This window comes from Serinus canaria, chromosome 11 (assembly GCF_022539315.1).
Source record: "Serinus canaria isolate serCan28SL12 chromosome 11, serCan2020, whole genome shotgun sequence".
Classification (NCBI taxonomy): domain Eukaryota; kingdom Metazoa; phylum Chordata; class Aves; order Passeriformes; family Fringillidae; genus Serinus; species Serinus canaria.
Window position 1 is genome coordinate 13,510,320 of NC_066325.1, and position 14,086 is coordinate 13,524,405.

At 56.9% G+C, this 14,086-nt stretch overlaps 2 protein-coding genes and 1 non-coding gene across 4 annotated transcripts; 1 reads left to right on the top strand and 2 right to left on the bottom strand.

The window, feature by feature from the left end:
* Window positions 1-1,106: 1,106 nt before the first annotated feature.
* On the bottom strand, window positions 1,107-6,893 carry SETD6 (SET domain containing 6, protein lysine methyltransferase). Its single transcript, XM_009090690.4, has 9 exons — window positions 5,698-6,893; window positions 5,475-5,573; window positions 5,245-5,389; window positions 4,574-4,715; window positions 4,076-4,270; window positions 3,810-3,933; window positions 3,407-3,587; window positions 3,069-3,211; window positions 1,107-2,580 (listed from the first exon to the last, which is right to left on the bottom strand). Exons 1-9 carry the CDS (start codon window positions 5,797-5,799, stop codon window positions 2,269-2,271), a joined length of 1,443 nt encoding a protein of 480 aa, XP_009088938.2. The 5' UTR covers window positions 5,800-6,893; the 3' UTR covers window positions 1,107-2,268.
* Window positions 6,894-6,942: 49 nt separating this feature from the next.
* Window positions 6,943-7,015, top strand: TRNAK-UUU (transfer RNA lysine (anticodon UUU)). Its single transcript has one exon. It is a non-coding gene; the product is annotated as a tRNA-Lys (tRNA).
* Window positions 7,016-7,668: 653 nt separating this feature from the next.
* Window positions 7,669-13,122, bottom strand: LOC103816834 (SNF-related serine/threonine-protein kinase-like). 2 transcript variants are annotated; one of them, XM_050978749.1, is made up of 6 exons: window positions 12,994-13,122; window positions 11,533-12,159; window positions 9,940-10,081; window positions 9,559-9,771; window positions 9,321-9,458; window positions 7,669-9,171 (listed from the first exon to the last, which is right to left on the bottom strand). In XM_050978749.1, the coding sequence occupies exons 2-6, from the start codon at window positions 12,119-12,121 to the stop codon at window positions 8,331-8,333; spliced, it is 1,923 nt and encodes a 640-aa protein (XP_050834706.1). In that variant the 5' UTR covers window positions 12,122-12,159; window positions 12,994-13,122; the 3' UTR covers window positions 7,669-8,330. The 2 variants fall into 2 exon arrangements, with proteins under 2 accessions (XP_050834706.1, XP_050834708.1); XM_050978751.1 differs by having other exon boundaries at window positions 13,032-13,063.
* Window positions 13,123-14,086: the final 964 nt, after the last annotated feature.

The window sequence follows — 14,086 nt, forward strand, 5'->3', positions numbered from 1 at the left end:
TCTTGTAGGAGTGCCAGTCACCGAGTGAGAGGAGTCACCTCATCTTCTATTTTCATGGGTATCTCTTCCTCTCTGGGTCTTTTTGATCCTGTAACATAAACACTTATGCCCCCAGGGTTTTTTCTTCTCGTTAATGTACTTGGATCCTTTTTCAAAGGTTCTTTTTGCATTTGATTTACTTAATTCTCTTCCTAATAATGGCACTGGGCATTTGGATATGTACAGAAATTTTATAAAACTCTTTCCAATTCCAGATTTGAGTGGCTGGAAAAATGGCTTTATTTCCTTTTTTCCTATGGCTCCAGTTATATATGTGCTTTGTTTACTGAAGGCTTATTTACATCTAGGTTGCTCCTCTATTAGATATTCTACCTTTTCATTCCCCAAATTTACTGTGACCAGGAGTTCTGTTGGGGATTCTGTGGACCAGTCAGCTGCCTCTCAGTCTAATTCCAACTGAGTGTAAGCAGTCTTCCTTCTTGTGGAGCCTCCCATCTTTGAGGATTATCTGTGCCCTGGGTTCTCTGGACATTTGTTTCCAGTGCCCATTCTGCTTACAAGGACCTATGTTGAATTTTTCCTACTACATGGGAATTTAGCATTTGAAACTTGATTCCCTTACATTACCTCCTGCCCTTCCAACTGTCAGAGCAATCAGCCAAATTTACTGTGCCTTTTCTGATCTCTTTTCCCCTTTTCTTTCCTTTCTCTTCTTCACCTCATTCTCTTCATTACACTTCCTTTTTATTTCTCTAGTGCTAAAACATGAGAGTCTGCTGTCACCAATCCACATTCTTTCCAAGCCTTACCATTATTCTGCAATGCAAAGAATAGATCAGCATCTGGTACTTTGCCCTTTTTTCCTTCCTGGGAACAAAATAACATTAATTGCAGGATCCATTCTGAGGCCATTTTCCACAATTCTCTAATAGATAAAAAGGCCACCACATAATCAACTTCTCAGTAAGCTAATCCCCTCTAAGCTTTAACCATGGGCCAAAAATAAATTCTTAAAAGTGAAGTTCTCAAAATGCCCTTCTCCAATGAGGTGGAATTTTCAATGCCCATGCAGGCAAACAATTACAAACAGCAGGTATAACAAAGTCTTGTTATAATGTTCAATCCTTTTATCTGCTTTGGTCATCACCAAATTTTTGCATATCTAAAAAACAAGTTTTAACCCAAACCCCAAACTTTAACCAAGATACAAAATGATAATACTCCTCTGACATGTACATTTTCCAATATGATTACTTTGGAGGCACAGGATACCAAAATACCAATGTCTCCATGAAGGATAGTGGCAGCTGTGTGCGATCCTGCTCAAATTCACTATTGTCCCATCTGGGAAACCAGAACAAACTCCCCTCGGTTGAACCACCCTGTCCCCAAGCACTGCAGGCAGGGCTGTAGCTGAGCTTTGTCATGAGTGCAGTGTGGGTTTTGCTTGTCTGCAGTACTTTTAACTGCAGCAGCAACAATCCCCCTGCTCTTAGATGGGGCTTCACAGCCTGCTGAAGTAGAGAGCATGCGCTGGGTAAGAAAACTCATTTTTATTAAATAGAGCTTGGCCTGTCAAGCATCAGTGTTTTGTCATGCAAAACCAAAGTGAGTTCAGGGTAGAACTGGATCAAGCAGAGGTTGTATATCAAATGCTCAGCCTGCAGCAGCTGTGCAACTGTGACAGTGCTCCTCCAGAGTAGTCTCAAGCCCACACAGAAATACCTTTTGTGGGAAAAAAAGGAAATATTTGTTATACTGAGACTACATGAAGACCAGCTAGATGGGCTTGTACTCTTGAACATGTTCAACATAAAATATGTACAGGTGAAGAGTTTAGTGTTGTCAGCAGGTCCACCAGATATTTACTCTGAATCTATCTAAGGTAAGAGCTACCAGCTGGATTTCTGCCCTCTTAATCTGGACTAGGAGCAGCTCTTGCCATCAACTTCTGATGCTGAATGAGGGAATCCTCTGCTGTTTTGGCAGTGTATGTCTGCCCATTAGCATGGCTGGGGTTTCTTAAGGCCTCTGGAAAAAGGTGGTATTTGTGCTACAGAGCTCTCATGGTACAATAAGGCCACTCAAAACCACCTTTGTGCTGTGAAGATACTTCTTTATGTAGAGGTAGCTAAAAATCCATGTGCTGTATGAGGGACAAGTGGACCTGCAGTCAGTCTTGCCATCTGTCCTCTCTGCTGGAGAAGAGATGGCCAGAGGCTGACCTTTCCCTCAGGATCAGTCCAGCCGGGGCCTGGCCTGGGGTTTCTATTGTACCAGCTCTAGCAGCTGGTGCAAGATCCTCTTCTGTCCGTAGCGCACATGCAGCGCTTGCTGCTCCCTTCGACTCAGTTTCTCATAAGCCTCCTTGTTATTTAGCAAGTCCTGCTCTGCTTTCAGGTCTGCCCCATAGGACTCCAGGGTCAGCAGCACACTGTCATAAAGGAGCTTCTTGCAAGGGGCTTTAAGTCGGGAAAGGGCCTCATTTGAGAGGGTAGAGTTTTCCTCTTCATCACTGTCATCTTCCCAGCCATCTTGCTCCTTATACTCCTTGAATTCTTCTTCTGACATGCAGAGCACCTGTAGTGACCCAGGCAAAGGGATAAGTCACTGGCAGTGTGAGTACATCAGCAGAACAGAAGAGCCATGTGGAGCAGGTGAGTTATTCCTCAGCTGCACCAAAGATTAAGAGACTAAAACAGGCAAAGATACGTCAGTGCAAGTAATTGTGGGTTAGAAGAACATTAAAACAGTAAATCTGGGTATTGGCAAGTCTTGTAAAGCATCTCAGCTGTCACCTACAAAGTTGTGACAGCTTCCTAGAACAGCAGTGGCCATGGAGCCATTCAAGACAAATGTGAGTACACATTGGATGGCTACTTCAGGAGAGGAAGATGACTTAACAGCATCTGGGAGCTGGGCAGCCACACCCCCTACCACTGTTCACATAGGACTGTTAGTGCCAAACCGCCTGCAGGAGCTTGTCCCCTTCACTGAGCCATTCTGCACTGCTGATTTGCCCAGCTGCACTCTGTGCTCCCTTTTGCAGCTCTTCTGGCCATTCTTACCTTAAGGGTCATGGACAGCTCTTCCTCTGTCAGCACCTCATCCCAGCCAAGCACAAAGGCACCTTCCTCCCCCACCATCTCCAGCTGGCACAGGAAGTCCCACTGCTCTGAGACCAGCTGCTGCTGCGCTTCACTTTTGGCTCCTGTTTCAAAGACAGCAGAGCTATGAACACAGCAGGGATGGCAGTGCAGGGGGAGGGCGAATGGAGAAAGGAGACAGAAATCCAAGGCATGGCCCCCACCCCCTGAAATGCTGTGGAACAGGCTTATTTTCATGTCATCCCTGTTAAACAGAGATCCCTGCCCCATGCTCTCCCGGGGGCTGGGGTGCCGCTCACGCTGCAGAGCCGCCCTGCGCAGTGTCACCATTTGGATGTCGGCTGTGTCGTGGCTGTTGCCAGGGTAGGGCTCTGCGAAACCGTACATGTGCAGCAGCTGCCAGTTGGCCATCTGCCCATATGTGTTAAAGATCTCCTGTCCTTTCCTCACGGGCTGTGTTGTAACCATCCTCAGACATTGCTGCAAGCAGGGAGAGGAGAGCATCTGAGCTGTGCTGATCCGACTGCTCAACAGGGGCTTTCAGAGAGCTCAGATGACCCTGAGCTCCTCCTAACCAAAGATGCAGCAGGGTTTGTTTAAATGAGATCCAGGCCAGACTTGCTGTCTTGGGCTAGGATCCCATCTTGCTTACTAAAACAGAACCAAGCTGTAACAATGCCCAGACAGCAGCTTTACACTCACGGGAGAGTATTCCAGGTTGGCATTGTGGTTGGCCACATGATTCAAAATATCTGCTACAGGCACCATCATGGGAGGATTGGGCCCCTTCTCATCTTCTTCTTCCTCCTCCAAAGGCTCCTGAAAGCTAAGACAAGCCAGTGGTACAAATGGCTGCACAGGGCAAGCTTCACCTTACACTCAGATTCTTGTGCAGCTGCAACCTCTAACACAGCCTGTACTACTTCCTTGTCCGTGCTCCTTTCTGGAACAAAGCCCTTACTTCTCACCTGTAAGCCATGACAAATGCCACCAGCTCCTTATACAACTCCAGAGTGTGCAGTTTGGGGTCAAAGATGTCAGGGTGGGTCTCCATGAAAGGCAAGATGATGGAGTTGTACTCCAGCTGGATGTTAGCTAGATCCTTGTCCACAGCTTCTGGGATGCCTGTGCCCTGCAGGAGCCTTGTTCGCTCTTCTTGAGGCCTGTTGCAAGAAAAACAGGTTCTTCTCCATCTGTGCTAGGGCCAAGGGTCTATAAACTCCTTCCTCCTTAAAAATCTCAGCTTCCCTCTGCTCTCCAGATCCTTGTTCTCTAGCTCTGCCTATATAACGTAACTCCAGGAGGGCCCCTCAGGCTCCTGCCACTGCCAGCAAAGGGCTTGAATAGTGCATTGGGGTCACCCAGCAGCATCACATCCCTTCCCAGGACAGTGCTCAGCAGCCCTGGCCTGTGCCTGCCTTCAGCTGTGACCCTGAGCCTCCCCAAGCCCCTTTCTTTCACCTTACCAGAACATGGGGTGGTCCAGGCTCCGGAAGTCCTGCCAGAGGGAGAAATACGGCTGCCACTGGGAGCTGCTGGCTGTGTACTCGTGAAGCAAGGCCAGCAGGAGAGGGACCCAACCAGACTGGCTCTGCAGGGACTCCTGGGCTACAGAACCAGACAGGATGGAGAAAACCTTAATTGTTCTGCATATCAGAACCAAAACCTTAAAGGCCAAGCCTCCGTGCCTGTCGTCAGCCTGGAGACAGGGCTTGCGCTTTTATTCTGGTTTGTCTTGGGTTTGTCCTGAGCTGAACCAGGACCAGAAATGGCTTCTCTGGAGTTAAAGATGAGCTCTGCCAGGCCTCACGGCCTAGTCCTCCTCAGCCTGAGGCTCTGCATGCCTTAAGGTACTGAGGAACTGTTCTTTTTCTTACCAGTGCTTCAAGGAAAGCAGCATAGTACGGGTGCCTGTCAGTTAGAAGTTGGAGATGTTGCACTGATGGACTTTTCTCCCTGTCCAGCACAGCTGTCAGGGAAGTGAGGGGATGCCCAGTCCTCCCTTTTTCCTATCTGGTATCAAACAGCCCTACAGCATCCTGCACAAATCAGGAACGTTCCCGAGGCTTTACCATAGACCCATTTACTCCTTTTAAAGGTACAGCAGACTCGAGTGACGCAAGAAACTTGCACTCACCTTCCTGCAAGAGTGCATGGATGGAGGTGGTGTGCTGGGACAGCAGCGCCGTGCGAGGGATGGTGAACAGCACCTCTCCCGCCTCCAGCTCCTCGGCGGCCAACATCCCGTACCCCGCCACCGCGCCCTCCCTGCTCAGGCGGACCTGGGGCCGGAGGGAGCCGTGAGGGGCGGAGCGAACAGACCAGGGAGGACCTATGGCATGCCCGGGCCGGCCCGCGGTGACTCACCTTGGGGTTCAGCTCCACCCCAGCCCGCCCGCACCACGCCAGGAACCCGGAGAGGGAGTCGGCACTACCCTTCCCCTGGGCGCCGCTCTCGACCGCCGCCTGTGGATGGAAGCATGGGGTGAAGGGGAAGCAGCCATGAGACCGATCGCGGATCCCTTCAGCGCCGCCGTCCCAAGAGCCGGTGTGTCCCCAGCTCCCCGGGAGCCCCCGGCCTCCCCCGTACCTTGAACCTCTTAGGCGCCGACGCCATGACGCTGCCAACACGTGGTCCCGCACCACGTGGTTCTGGTCGGGCCCTTCCGGGTAGCGGGAGCTCCGCCCCCATGGGCCGGGCTAACGGTGGCTAAAAAGGGACAGAAAGAACCGGGGGAGCAGCGGTGGAAACGCGCCCGGGAGCCTCCTGCCCGGGGGGAGACTCGCAGTCCGTCTCTGTAGGGTCCCGCCTCCGAGCACCTCCCTGAAGACTCTGAGCTCCGTATGGTTCCTCTCTGTGGGATCCAGGAGCCGCCGCGTGTCTTTCTGCGGGTGTGTCCAGCCCGGAGCCGGTGTACCTCGGGGGGCTGCGGTGTGCCTCCATGGCTGCCGAGGGTCCGCGCACCGGTGCGGTCGCAGCTCCGCACATGGTGTAAAAGCAGCAGGCTCTGATTAATCAGGGTAATCAAGCTTATTCAGTCGACACCACACAGACTCCCACCGTACGTACGAGCTCTGATCTCCCCTCCAGGGACGTCCCGAGGCCGCCGTTCCCCGGCCCATTAGTGCTGTCCCCAGCCCGGCAGAAGGGGGCTGATGCCATCGCTGGCTCCTCGAATGAAGCCAATTAGTGCGCACAAGGTGTTTGAAGATGCCCCGTGGGCTGTCCCTGGGACTCCCCCACCCCGTCTGCAATTGGGTTCGGCTTTCATCTTCAATCCATTCCGAGCTGGGCAAGGCTGAACTGTCAGGGTGGGTTCCCGGAGGGCAAGGGAATATGTGGGGTGGCACCTGTAGGTGCCCACCACGGGCTCCGTGTCTCAGTAACCCAAGTCCCGCAGCCCCCCCTCCCTCCTGCTTGAACGCGGCTCCTGCGAAAGGGCCGCTGGACTCGGATTCGAGCCGAGGCTGCTGCAGCCGCAGAGCAGAGCTCGGAGCCTGCTCGGCCCCAGCCACCGCTGCTGCTCCTGCCCCCGGCGGGGCCCTCCTGCCTCCCTCTGGGAGCGGCGGAGGTTTCAGAGCCGCTCCCGCAGCATCCCGCTCCTCCCTGCCTGCGCATCCCTGCGGCAGCGGCGCCTTCCCAGGGCGCATCCCTGTGCCTGCTCAGCGCCCAGGGAGATTCCCAGAACCCGGGTGCTCAGTCTGGCCTGCGCTGGCAGCCTCGTTGGGAGGCGTGGGAGTGGGAAATACCAGAGTCCCCATATTGTCCCTGCAATGCTGAAGAAAGGGGGGTTCCCCTCCACCTGTGATGGACCACCCAGAACCCCAAATGGGAGCCTGGATAGCTCAGTTGGGAGAGCATCAGACTTTTCATCTGAGGGTCCAGGGTTCAAGCCCCTGTTCAGACAGTGGCTTCATCATTTAATATCCAAAAAGGGAGTCTGTGGGCAGGGGCAGCATCCCCCCCTGCTGCTGGGGCCCTGTGGGGGCTGCAGGGACCCCAGGGTACCCCCACCTTCCTTCTTTTCCTATCACCAGCTCCCCAAGCTGTTCAGAGCTAGCTCAATCCCACCTGAGACCCACATAGCATTGTTCTGTTCAATCAGTACTCAGAGAGATCTCATGTTGGATGATGAGGACAGACAAAAGAGCTATCATGGGTACACCTGAAAGGAGGGAGGAGGATGGATAAAAAAAGGAAGAGGAACAGCAGAGCTGGAGGGAAGGAAGCCCAAGCAGGGCTGAAATTGGGGGTTCAGGAATGGCAGACTGAGTGGGGAAACCTACTGGGGGCACCTTGGTACTGAGTGTGGTTGACTCTCAAGGGGATGTGCAGCACCCTCCACGTACCTTCTGGCATGCCCAGGCCTTCTCTCACCTTTGGGTGTTCATCATTCCTGTCCTTACTCCCATCCGGAGCTGCCCTGAGCTCCACTCTGGGTCCCTGCCCACCCCAGCTAAGGCAGTTACTCCCTTAAAGCCACCCCTGGTGCCAGGGAAGCCATCCCTAGCCCCCTGACTGGAGGAACAGTGATGTTTTTGCAATGACACTGCACCCACATCAACCCACGAGTTTATTTTATTGTCCTGACAAACTTTGCTTCCCAGCGGCTCCGATCCTTCCAGGGCATGTGCCACGGCTCAGGCCGAGCTCCGGCCCATGCCTCCGTCGTCATTCATTTCTTGCCAGCAAGAAAACAAAGAGATAATAAATAGGAAGCTTATTTGCAGGGAGGGCCCCGGGGACAGCCTGGGGTCACGGGCCAGGCTGTGCCTGGCCCTGGCCAGGGCTGGTGGGGGGCGCTGCAGGCAGGACAGCCCAGCCCCGGGCCATGCACACTGTGGGGCTGGGGCACTGAGGGGTCTGGGGGGGGATATAGTAATCTCTATTTCATTACATTAAAATAGACTATTTAAAAAAATTATTTCTAGTAGTTAAAAAAGTGTCGTGGTCCATCCCATTCTGGCAGGGTCATGGAGCTGTCCCAGAGGTTTGGGGACACACTGGCCGGTGCTGGGATGGACCCAGTCTGCTTCACCCTGGGCAGGCCCGTCTGGGGGATGGTCAGTCATAGCAGGCTCCAGGGGGGTGTGCTGGCAAGGTGGCCACCGCAGGTGACAAAGCAGGGCACTGTGCCACCCGCTAGCACCACAGCCACCACAGACCAAAGGCAGGGGAGTGGGCACCCTCCCAGTCCCCACAGCAGGGCCAGTCCCGGGGCCTTAAATGACATGGCAGCAATTGAACTGCCCCAGTGATAAGAGGCTCTCCTTGGAGCCCGGCCGGAGTTTGAAGGCCAGGGCTTTCTCACAGAGCGGGAACTGCAGGAGCCTGTCCCGCAGGCTGCCCCCCTTGCTCTTGCCCGGGTCCAGCTTGATCACACTCTCTGCGCCCCCTTCAGGGCCTGAGCTCTCCACCGACTGCTGGGCAGGACTGATCTGTTCCCCCTGCCCCGGCGACGTGTCTGCAGGACTCGGGAGGGTAGCAGGAGTTGTCTCTGCCCCCAATACCTGGGGAACTTCAGCTGAGCTGCTCTGGGGTGACAGGATGGCTCCCCTCTCCTTGGGGAACACTGCTGAGCAGCCCCCAGGCTCTGTGTCCTCCTCCCTCCTTAGGGGCTCACCTCCATTTCCCCGCAGAAGGGGGGGACCCCGACCCCCACTCACTCCCTTCCCAGCCCAGGCCGTCCCCGAGCGCCCTCCCCGGCCCCCCAGCTCAACGCCCGACCCCCAGACCTCCCCGCGGCCAGGCGGGCGGTGGGCACGCAGGAAGGCTCGCATCTGCTCCTGGTTCAGAGAGCTGCTCTTCCTCTCCATTGCGCTGGGCCTTTCCTCCTCCTCGTCGTCCTCCTCTTCCTCCTCACAGATCTGCTGCAGGGCCGGGGTGCTCTTGGTGATGGTGGTGTCAACGGCAGGGACCTTCAGCAGGGTCCCGGTGGGCTGCCGGCCGCCAATGTCCCCTCCAGGGGGCAGCCGGGACGCCCCGGAGAGGCCACCTATCTCCGTGAAGGGCAGGAGGCTGCCGGCGCTGCCCGCAGAGCCAAATGTGTCTGACAAGTTGGGCCTGAGGAAGGGGAGAGAGGTGTCAGTACCCGGCTGGGCATCACAAGGGCTGTGACAAGGAAAAGGACAAGAGGACCGGCCAAGACCTTGCACTGGGGACTCAGGATGATGGGGAGGGTGACACAGGTTGGGGGGCAGCAGGGGACTCACCTGCTCTGAACCTCCTTGGCCAGGTTGTAAACGAGACTGAGGCGTTGGCCCTGCTTCTCCAGCTTCTCCCGCAGCATCCTCTCTGCCAGCAGGAAATACGTGGCCGTGATGTGGTTGTAGCGGTCGGCTTCCAGCGCCCTGTGTGGGACCAGGGAGTTGCAGCACACACAAGGGCCATGCTTGCAGGGACCCCCAGAGCCCTTCACTGGGGCTCCCATCCCCACATCCCATCACTCACTCCTGGATGGTGTCCCGATCCGCGATGTTCCCGCACATCATGGCCTGGAGGATGATCTCGTGCTCCTCCTCAGACACGCGCTTGTGGGAGGTGAGGGGCAGCAGGGAGCGGCTGGCAGGGGACGGGTCCACCCCCTGCAGCCACGTGTGGCCCTCGATCTGCTCCAGGGACGCTCGCTGCTTCGGGTCCCGCTGCAGCATCCTGGAGATGAGACTGGGGGAAAGGAGTGACGTTGCAACCCTGCAGCACTGTGTAAATCCCAAAGTAACAGCTTTGCCCGCTCTTCCCACCTCAGCTCCCAGGCATCTGCCAGGGCTGGGGCACCCACCCCGGGGGCAGCAAGCTGGGGTCTGGGGGGTACAGTGAGGGGGTGGTGCTCACTCAGCGCACTGTGCCGAGACGTGCGGGGGGATGGTGTAGCGGCAGTCCATGATCATGGTGAGGGTCTCGCTGTCGTTGGCCTCCTGGAAGGGGGGGTGGCCACACACCAGCATGTAGAGGATGACTCCCAGGCTCCAGATGTCTGCAAGAAGTAGCAGCAGCAGTTCAGGTTGCACTCACCATGGCCCAGGAGATTCCCCACCCCAGGGACCCTGGGAGGGGCTGCCCCACCTATGCTCACTGGGATGTTCCTTGGAACTAACAGCCTCCAGGTCTTGCCCAATGGACAGGGGGACCATAGTCCCACCAAGGCAGGGAAGGACCTTCCCATCCCTACATCCAAACAAGGTCTCAAGGGACTTCACCAAAGTAGTTGAGCTGTTATCACCTTGTCCAGGTAGGGACAGAAAGGCCAGCCCTGAGCTCTGCCCCCCTCTCTGCTCCCCCCAGTCACACACCCACCCATGGCACTGTTTCACATCATTCCTCAGTTTCCTGATTCCCAAACCCCACCACAACCATCCTGGCACTGGCATGTGCATTAGGAGAGACTACAACAATCAGAGAGGGACGTAGCACTGATCTAGGCTCTCCCGCTGCATGGGAACCAGCTGGAGCAGGATTGCTGCCAGGGGACGTCCTGGGGACAGGGATGGAGCCAGAAGCATCTTCACTGGCTCCTCCTGCCCAGCACACAAATTCCTGCAGATGTGCGGGCTTTAAGATGCTGAGCACGCCCTGGGGCGCTCCGTTAATACCTTCAGCTGCTTAAGTCAAGTGTTCGAAAATTTCTCATCTGCGTCAGTTTTCTCTCTTCATTTCCCTTTGCAGCGCCACCAGCTTATTTTTCTACCGCCTCCATAAGCTAGCCCTGTTCTCAACTCAGGATCCGCCTTTCCCTGAGCCAACGCTGGGCTTTTGCCTTTAAGGACTCGTGTTTTGCTTTGCTAAATCCTCCTGCCCTAATTCCAGCCAGCCAGCTCGGATCCTGCTTCTTTCCCACGTCCCCTCTGCCACAGCAGAGCTTCTTGGAGCCCCCAGCCCAGCTCCCTGTGCCCTCAGACAGTCTCCCCAGACCCCTGCACTTCCCCTGCACCCGGGGAGGAAGAGCACTGGGAGCCATGGGAAGGAAGTGGTTTTCAGGGTGGGGATGGAGCAAAGGAAACTTTCGGAGCTCCTCCACCCAAACAGCAGCATCCTGAGCAGATTTCCTTCCTGCCTCGCCCCGCCAAATAACCACCAGTGCCAGATTGCTGGCAGCTGTATGCTCACACTGCTTTTCCTGGCAGCTGCCACGCCAGGCTCACAGCCTGCTTGGGCTTTTTCCCCTCTCTGGAAACCATCACTCTGTGGGATCTCTGTGGATCATCTGTGGATGCTGGGATGGTCTCTGCAGGGAGGACCCTGCTGTGCTAGGGCAGGGCTGGGCAGCCAAGCACCCAAGAGACAGGCTTGCTCTGTGCAGGGACAGCAGTGCCACTGTGTGCTCCTAGTGTAAGGGGCCAAGTGGAAGGTGGTACCCAGCTGGCAGGACCATGCTCCAGGCAAGGGACAGGAGGGAGGCAGGTCCTCAGGGCCCCCCTCAGCCCTTACCAACAGCCGGGGCATCATACTCATCCCCAAGCAGGATCTCTGGTGCCGAGTAGGCCAGGGAGCCGCAGCTGGTGGTGAGCATCTTGCCGGGCTGGAATCGGTTGCTGAAGCCAAAGTCGGTGAGTTTGACCACCCCTTGCTCCTGGAAGAAGACCACGTTCTCGGGCTTGAGGTCGCGGTGCACCACGTGGAGCTTGTGGCAATAGGAGATGGCATGGACGATCTGGGCAAAGTAGTGCTTGGCCCGCGGCTCGGCCAGGCCGCCCTCGTGCCGCATGATGTGGTCAAACATGTCCCCACCGTCACCCAGCTCCAGGATGAGGTAGAGCTTGGCATGGGTGTCGATGACCTCGTAGAGGCGCACCACGTTGGGGTGCTGCACCAGCTTCATGCAGCGCACCTCCTGCAGGAGCTGCCCCGCTGCCTCCCCTGCCAGCTTGCTCTTGTCAATCACCTTGACGGCCACGCGCTGCCCAGTGAAGACGTGCCGGGCCAGCTTCACCACTGCAAAGTGGCCCTTGCCCAGCGTGCGCTCCAGGTCATACAGCCCCGCGATCTTGCCCTCGCCGCAGCCCTGCGCCCCGGCCATGGCGGTGCCCTCAGGTGGGGACAGGCATCAGGCAGGCGCTGTGGGATGGAGGAGATGCTGAGCAATGTGGGGTGAGGGACGGAGTGCTCCCAAATACCAGGTCCCCCAGCACCACTGACACCAGCACTGCCAGGACATCAAGTCCCCAGCACCCTGGGCACCCCTGACACTCTACCTCCCAGTCCCCATCCCGGGACCTAGACCCCCATCTGTATCCCCATCTCCAGTTCCTAGTACTCTGGGAATCTCAATACTTCCATCTTCCATCTCCTAGGGCACCCCATAATCCCCATGTCTGGGTCCCCAGCATCTTGAGCACTCCAACACCCCCCCCTTTCAATTCCTAGCATCCTGGACATCCTGATACATCCCTCTACTTCCCAGCATCCCAGGACATCCTGATACTCTCTCCTCCAGATGTCCAGAACTGCAGCACTGTGGGCACCCCAATACTCCTGCCTCCAGTCCCTCATCACCCTGAGCAGCCCCAAACCCCTTCTGTCCTGGTTCCCAGCATCCTGAGCACTTCACTTCACTACTTCCAAATCGACAGCACCCCTGTCACCCCACACTCCTAGACCCCAGCATCCTGGGCACCCCAATAATAACAACTTCCAGGTATTTGGCATCCTGGCTACCCCAGTATGCTCATCTCCACTACCCAGCACCTCTGGGCACCCCCACACCTCCATCTCCTGTCCCCAGAACTCCGGGCCACCCCCATAACGCCAACCCTCAGGTCTTCAGCAACCCTGTCACTCCTGTATTCCCATCTCCAATCCCCAACATCCGTGCCACCCTCACCTCCAGACCTCAGCACCCTGGGCACCCCCATGCTCCCCCTCTAGCGCCCCGGACACCCCGATACCCACCCCTGTCACCCGGTGCGCCCCGGCGGAGCCGCACTCACTGGGGCGCGGAGCTGCGACCGCCGGGGCTGCGGTGCCCGGGCGCGCCCGCCCCGCTGACGTCAGGGCGGCTCCGGGATCGCGCCTTAAAGGGCCCGGCCCGGCGGGGCTGAAGCCGGGGCGATGCTCATCGCACCTCCGGAGAGGCAGCCTCGGGTACCGCTGCCTCCGGCAGCTCCCGCGGCCTGGCTGGTTACTGCCTGTCTGGGGTAGCGGGGACTCGGTTGGCCTTAGCGGTAACGAGGGCTGGTGATGAGCTAAATGAGCCGCCGCTCTGCCTGTATGCTTCCAGGAGGAGAGGGAGAGCCCCCAGCCCGGACTTGTCTCCGAAGGGTCCCGCCGCTGGGGGCTCCTGCCCAGGATGCCCGCTCATGGGCATCTCTGCTGTGCCACTAACCCGCTCCACCATCCGCTCCCTCCCTCGCTGGAGCCTGAACCACTGAGCCGGGAGCGCAGCCCTGGCCCCCCTTTCCCCCTCGCTTTAAGCCAGTCTTTTCCTGGAAGCGGCCCGCCGAGCGGCCGGCCGCCTCATTTAGCTCGTTACTGGCCACCGGGATGCGCACAAAGCAGATGTTGCTCCTGCAGATTAAAACGCTCTCAGCGCGGCCGCCCTCGTTCCCGCTAATGCCTTCCCAGAAGTCCTGGCCCGCGGCCCCGCCGGCTGCAAACAGGCCCTAATGAGCTGTGCTGAGGGCTCCGTGCGGGGGCTGCTGTCAGCGGGGACCCGGGCTCCCCAGGGCTGAGGAATGGAGGAGCCAGGGCTGGATGGGACACTCGGCACCCACCTGGGACTCGGGAATGGAAGGGGTTGCCAAACCTGCCTCTCACCCAAGATGACTCTGTCCAGGCATGTGGGGTGCAGCAGGCATCCAGGTGCTGTGGCAGGGGATCCTGACTTGGTGTTGTGCATTGGGGGACCCAGATGGGTGCTGAGTGCTTCCAGCAGCCACGTGCAGCTGGAGAAAATGACACATGGCAGATAAGCTCCTGTGCCTGCTCAGCCTGTCCCTCAAATGCAGCAGGAATCAGATCATGCTAGGACAGGGGATGTAGGAGC

Excerpts from the sequence above, each read along its gene's own strand:
- LOC103816834 (XM_050978749.1), bottom strand. The coding sequence starts at position 12,121 with ATGGCCGGGGCGCAGGGCTGCGGCGAGGGCAAGATCGCGGGGCTGTAT. Across the intron at positions 9,459-9,558 it reads GATCGGGACACCATCCAGGA|GGCGCTGGAAGCCGACCGCT; the intron begins GTGAGTGATGGG and ends GGTCCCACACAG. Across the intron at positions 9,172-9,320 it reads GCCAAGGAGGTTCAGAGCAG|GCCCAACTTGTCAGACACAT; the intron begins GTGAGTCCCCTG and ends CCCCTTCCTCAG.
- SETD6 (XM_009090690.4), bottom strand. The coding sequence starts at position 5,799 with ATGGGGGCGGAGCTCCCGCTACCCGGAAGGGCCCGACCAGAACCACGT. Across the intron at positions 5,574-5,697 it reads CGGCGCCTAAGAGGTTCAAG|GCGGCGGTCGAGAGCGGCGC; the intron begins GTACGGGGGAGG and ends TTCCATCCACAG. Across the intron at positions 3,588-3,809 it reads CCAACCTGGAATACTCTCCC|CAATGTCTGAGGATGGTTAC; the intron begins GTGAGTGTAAAG and ends CCCTGCTTGCAG.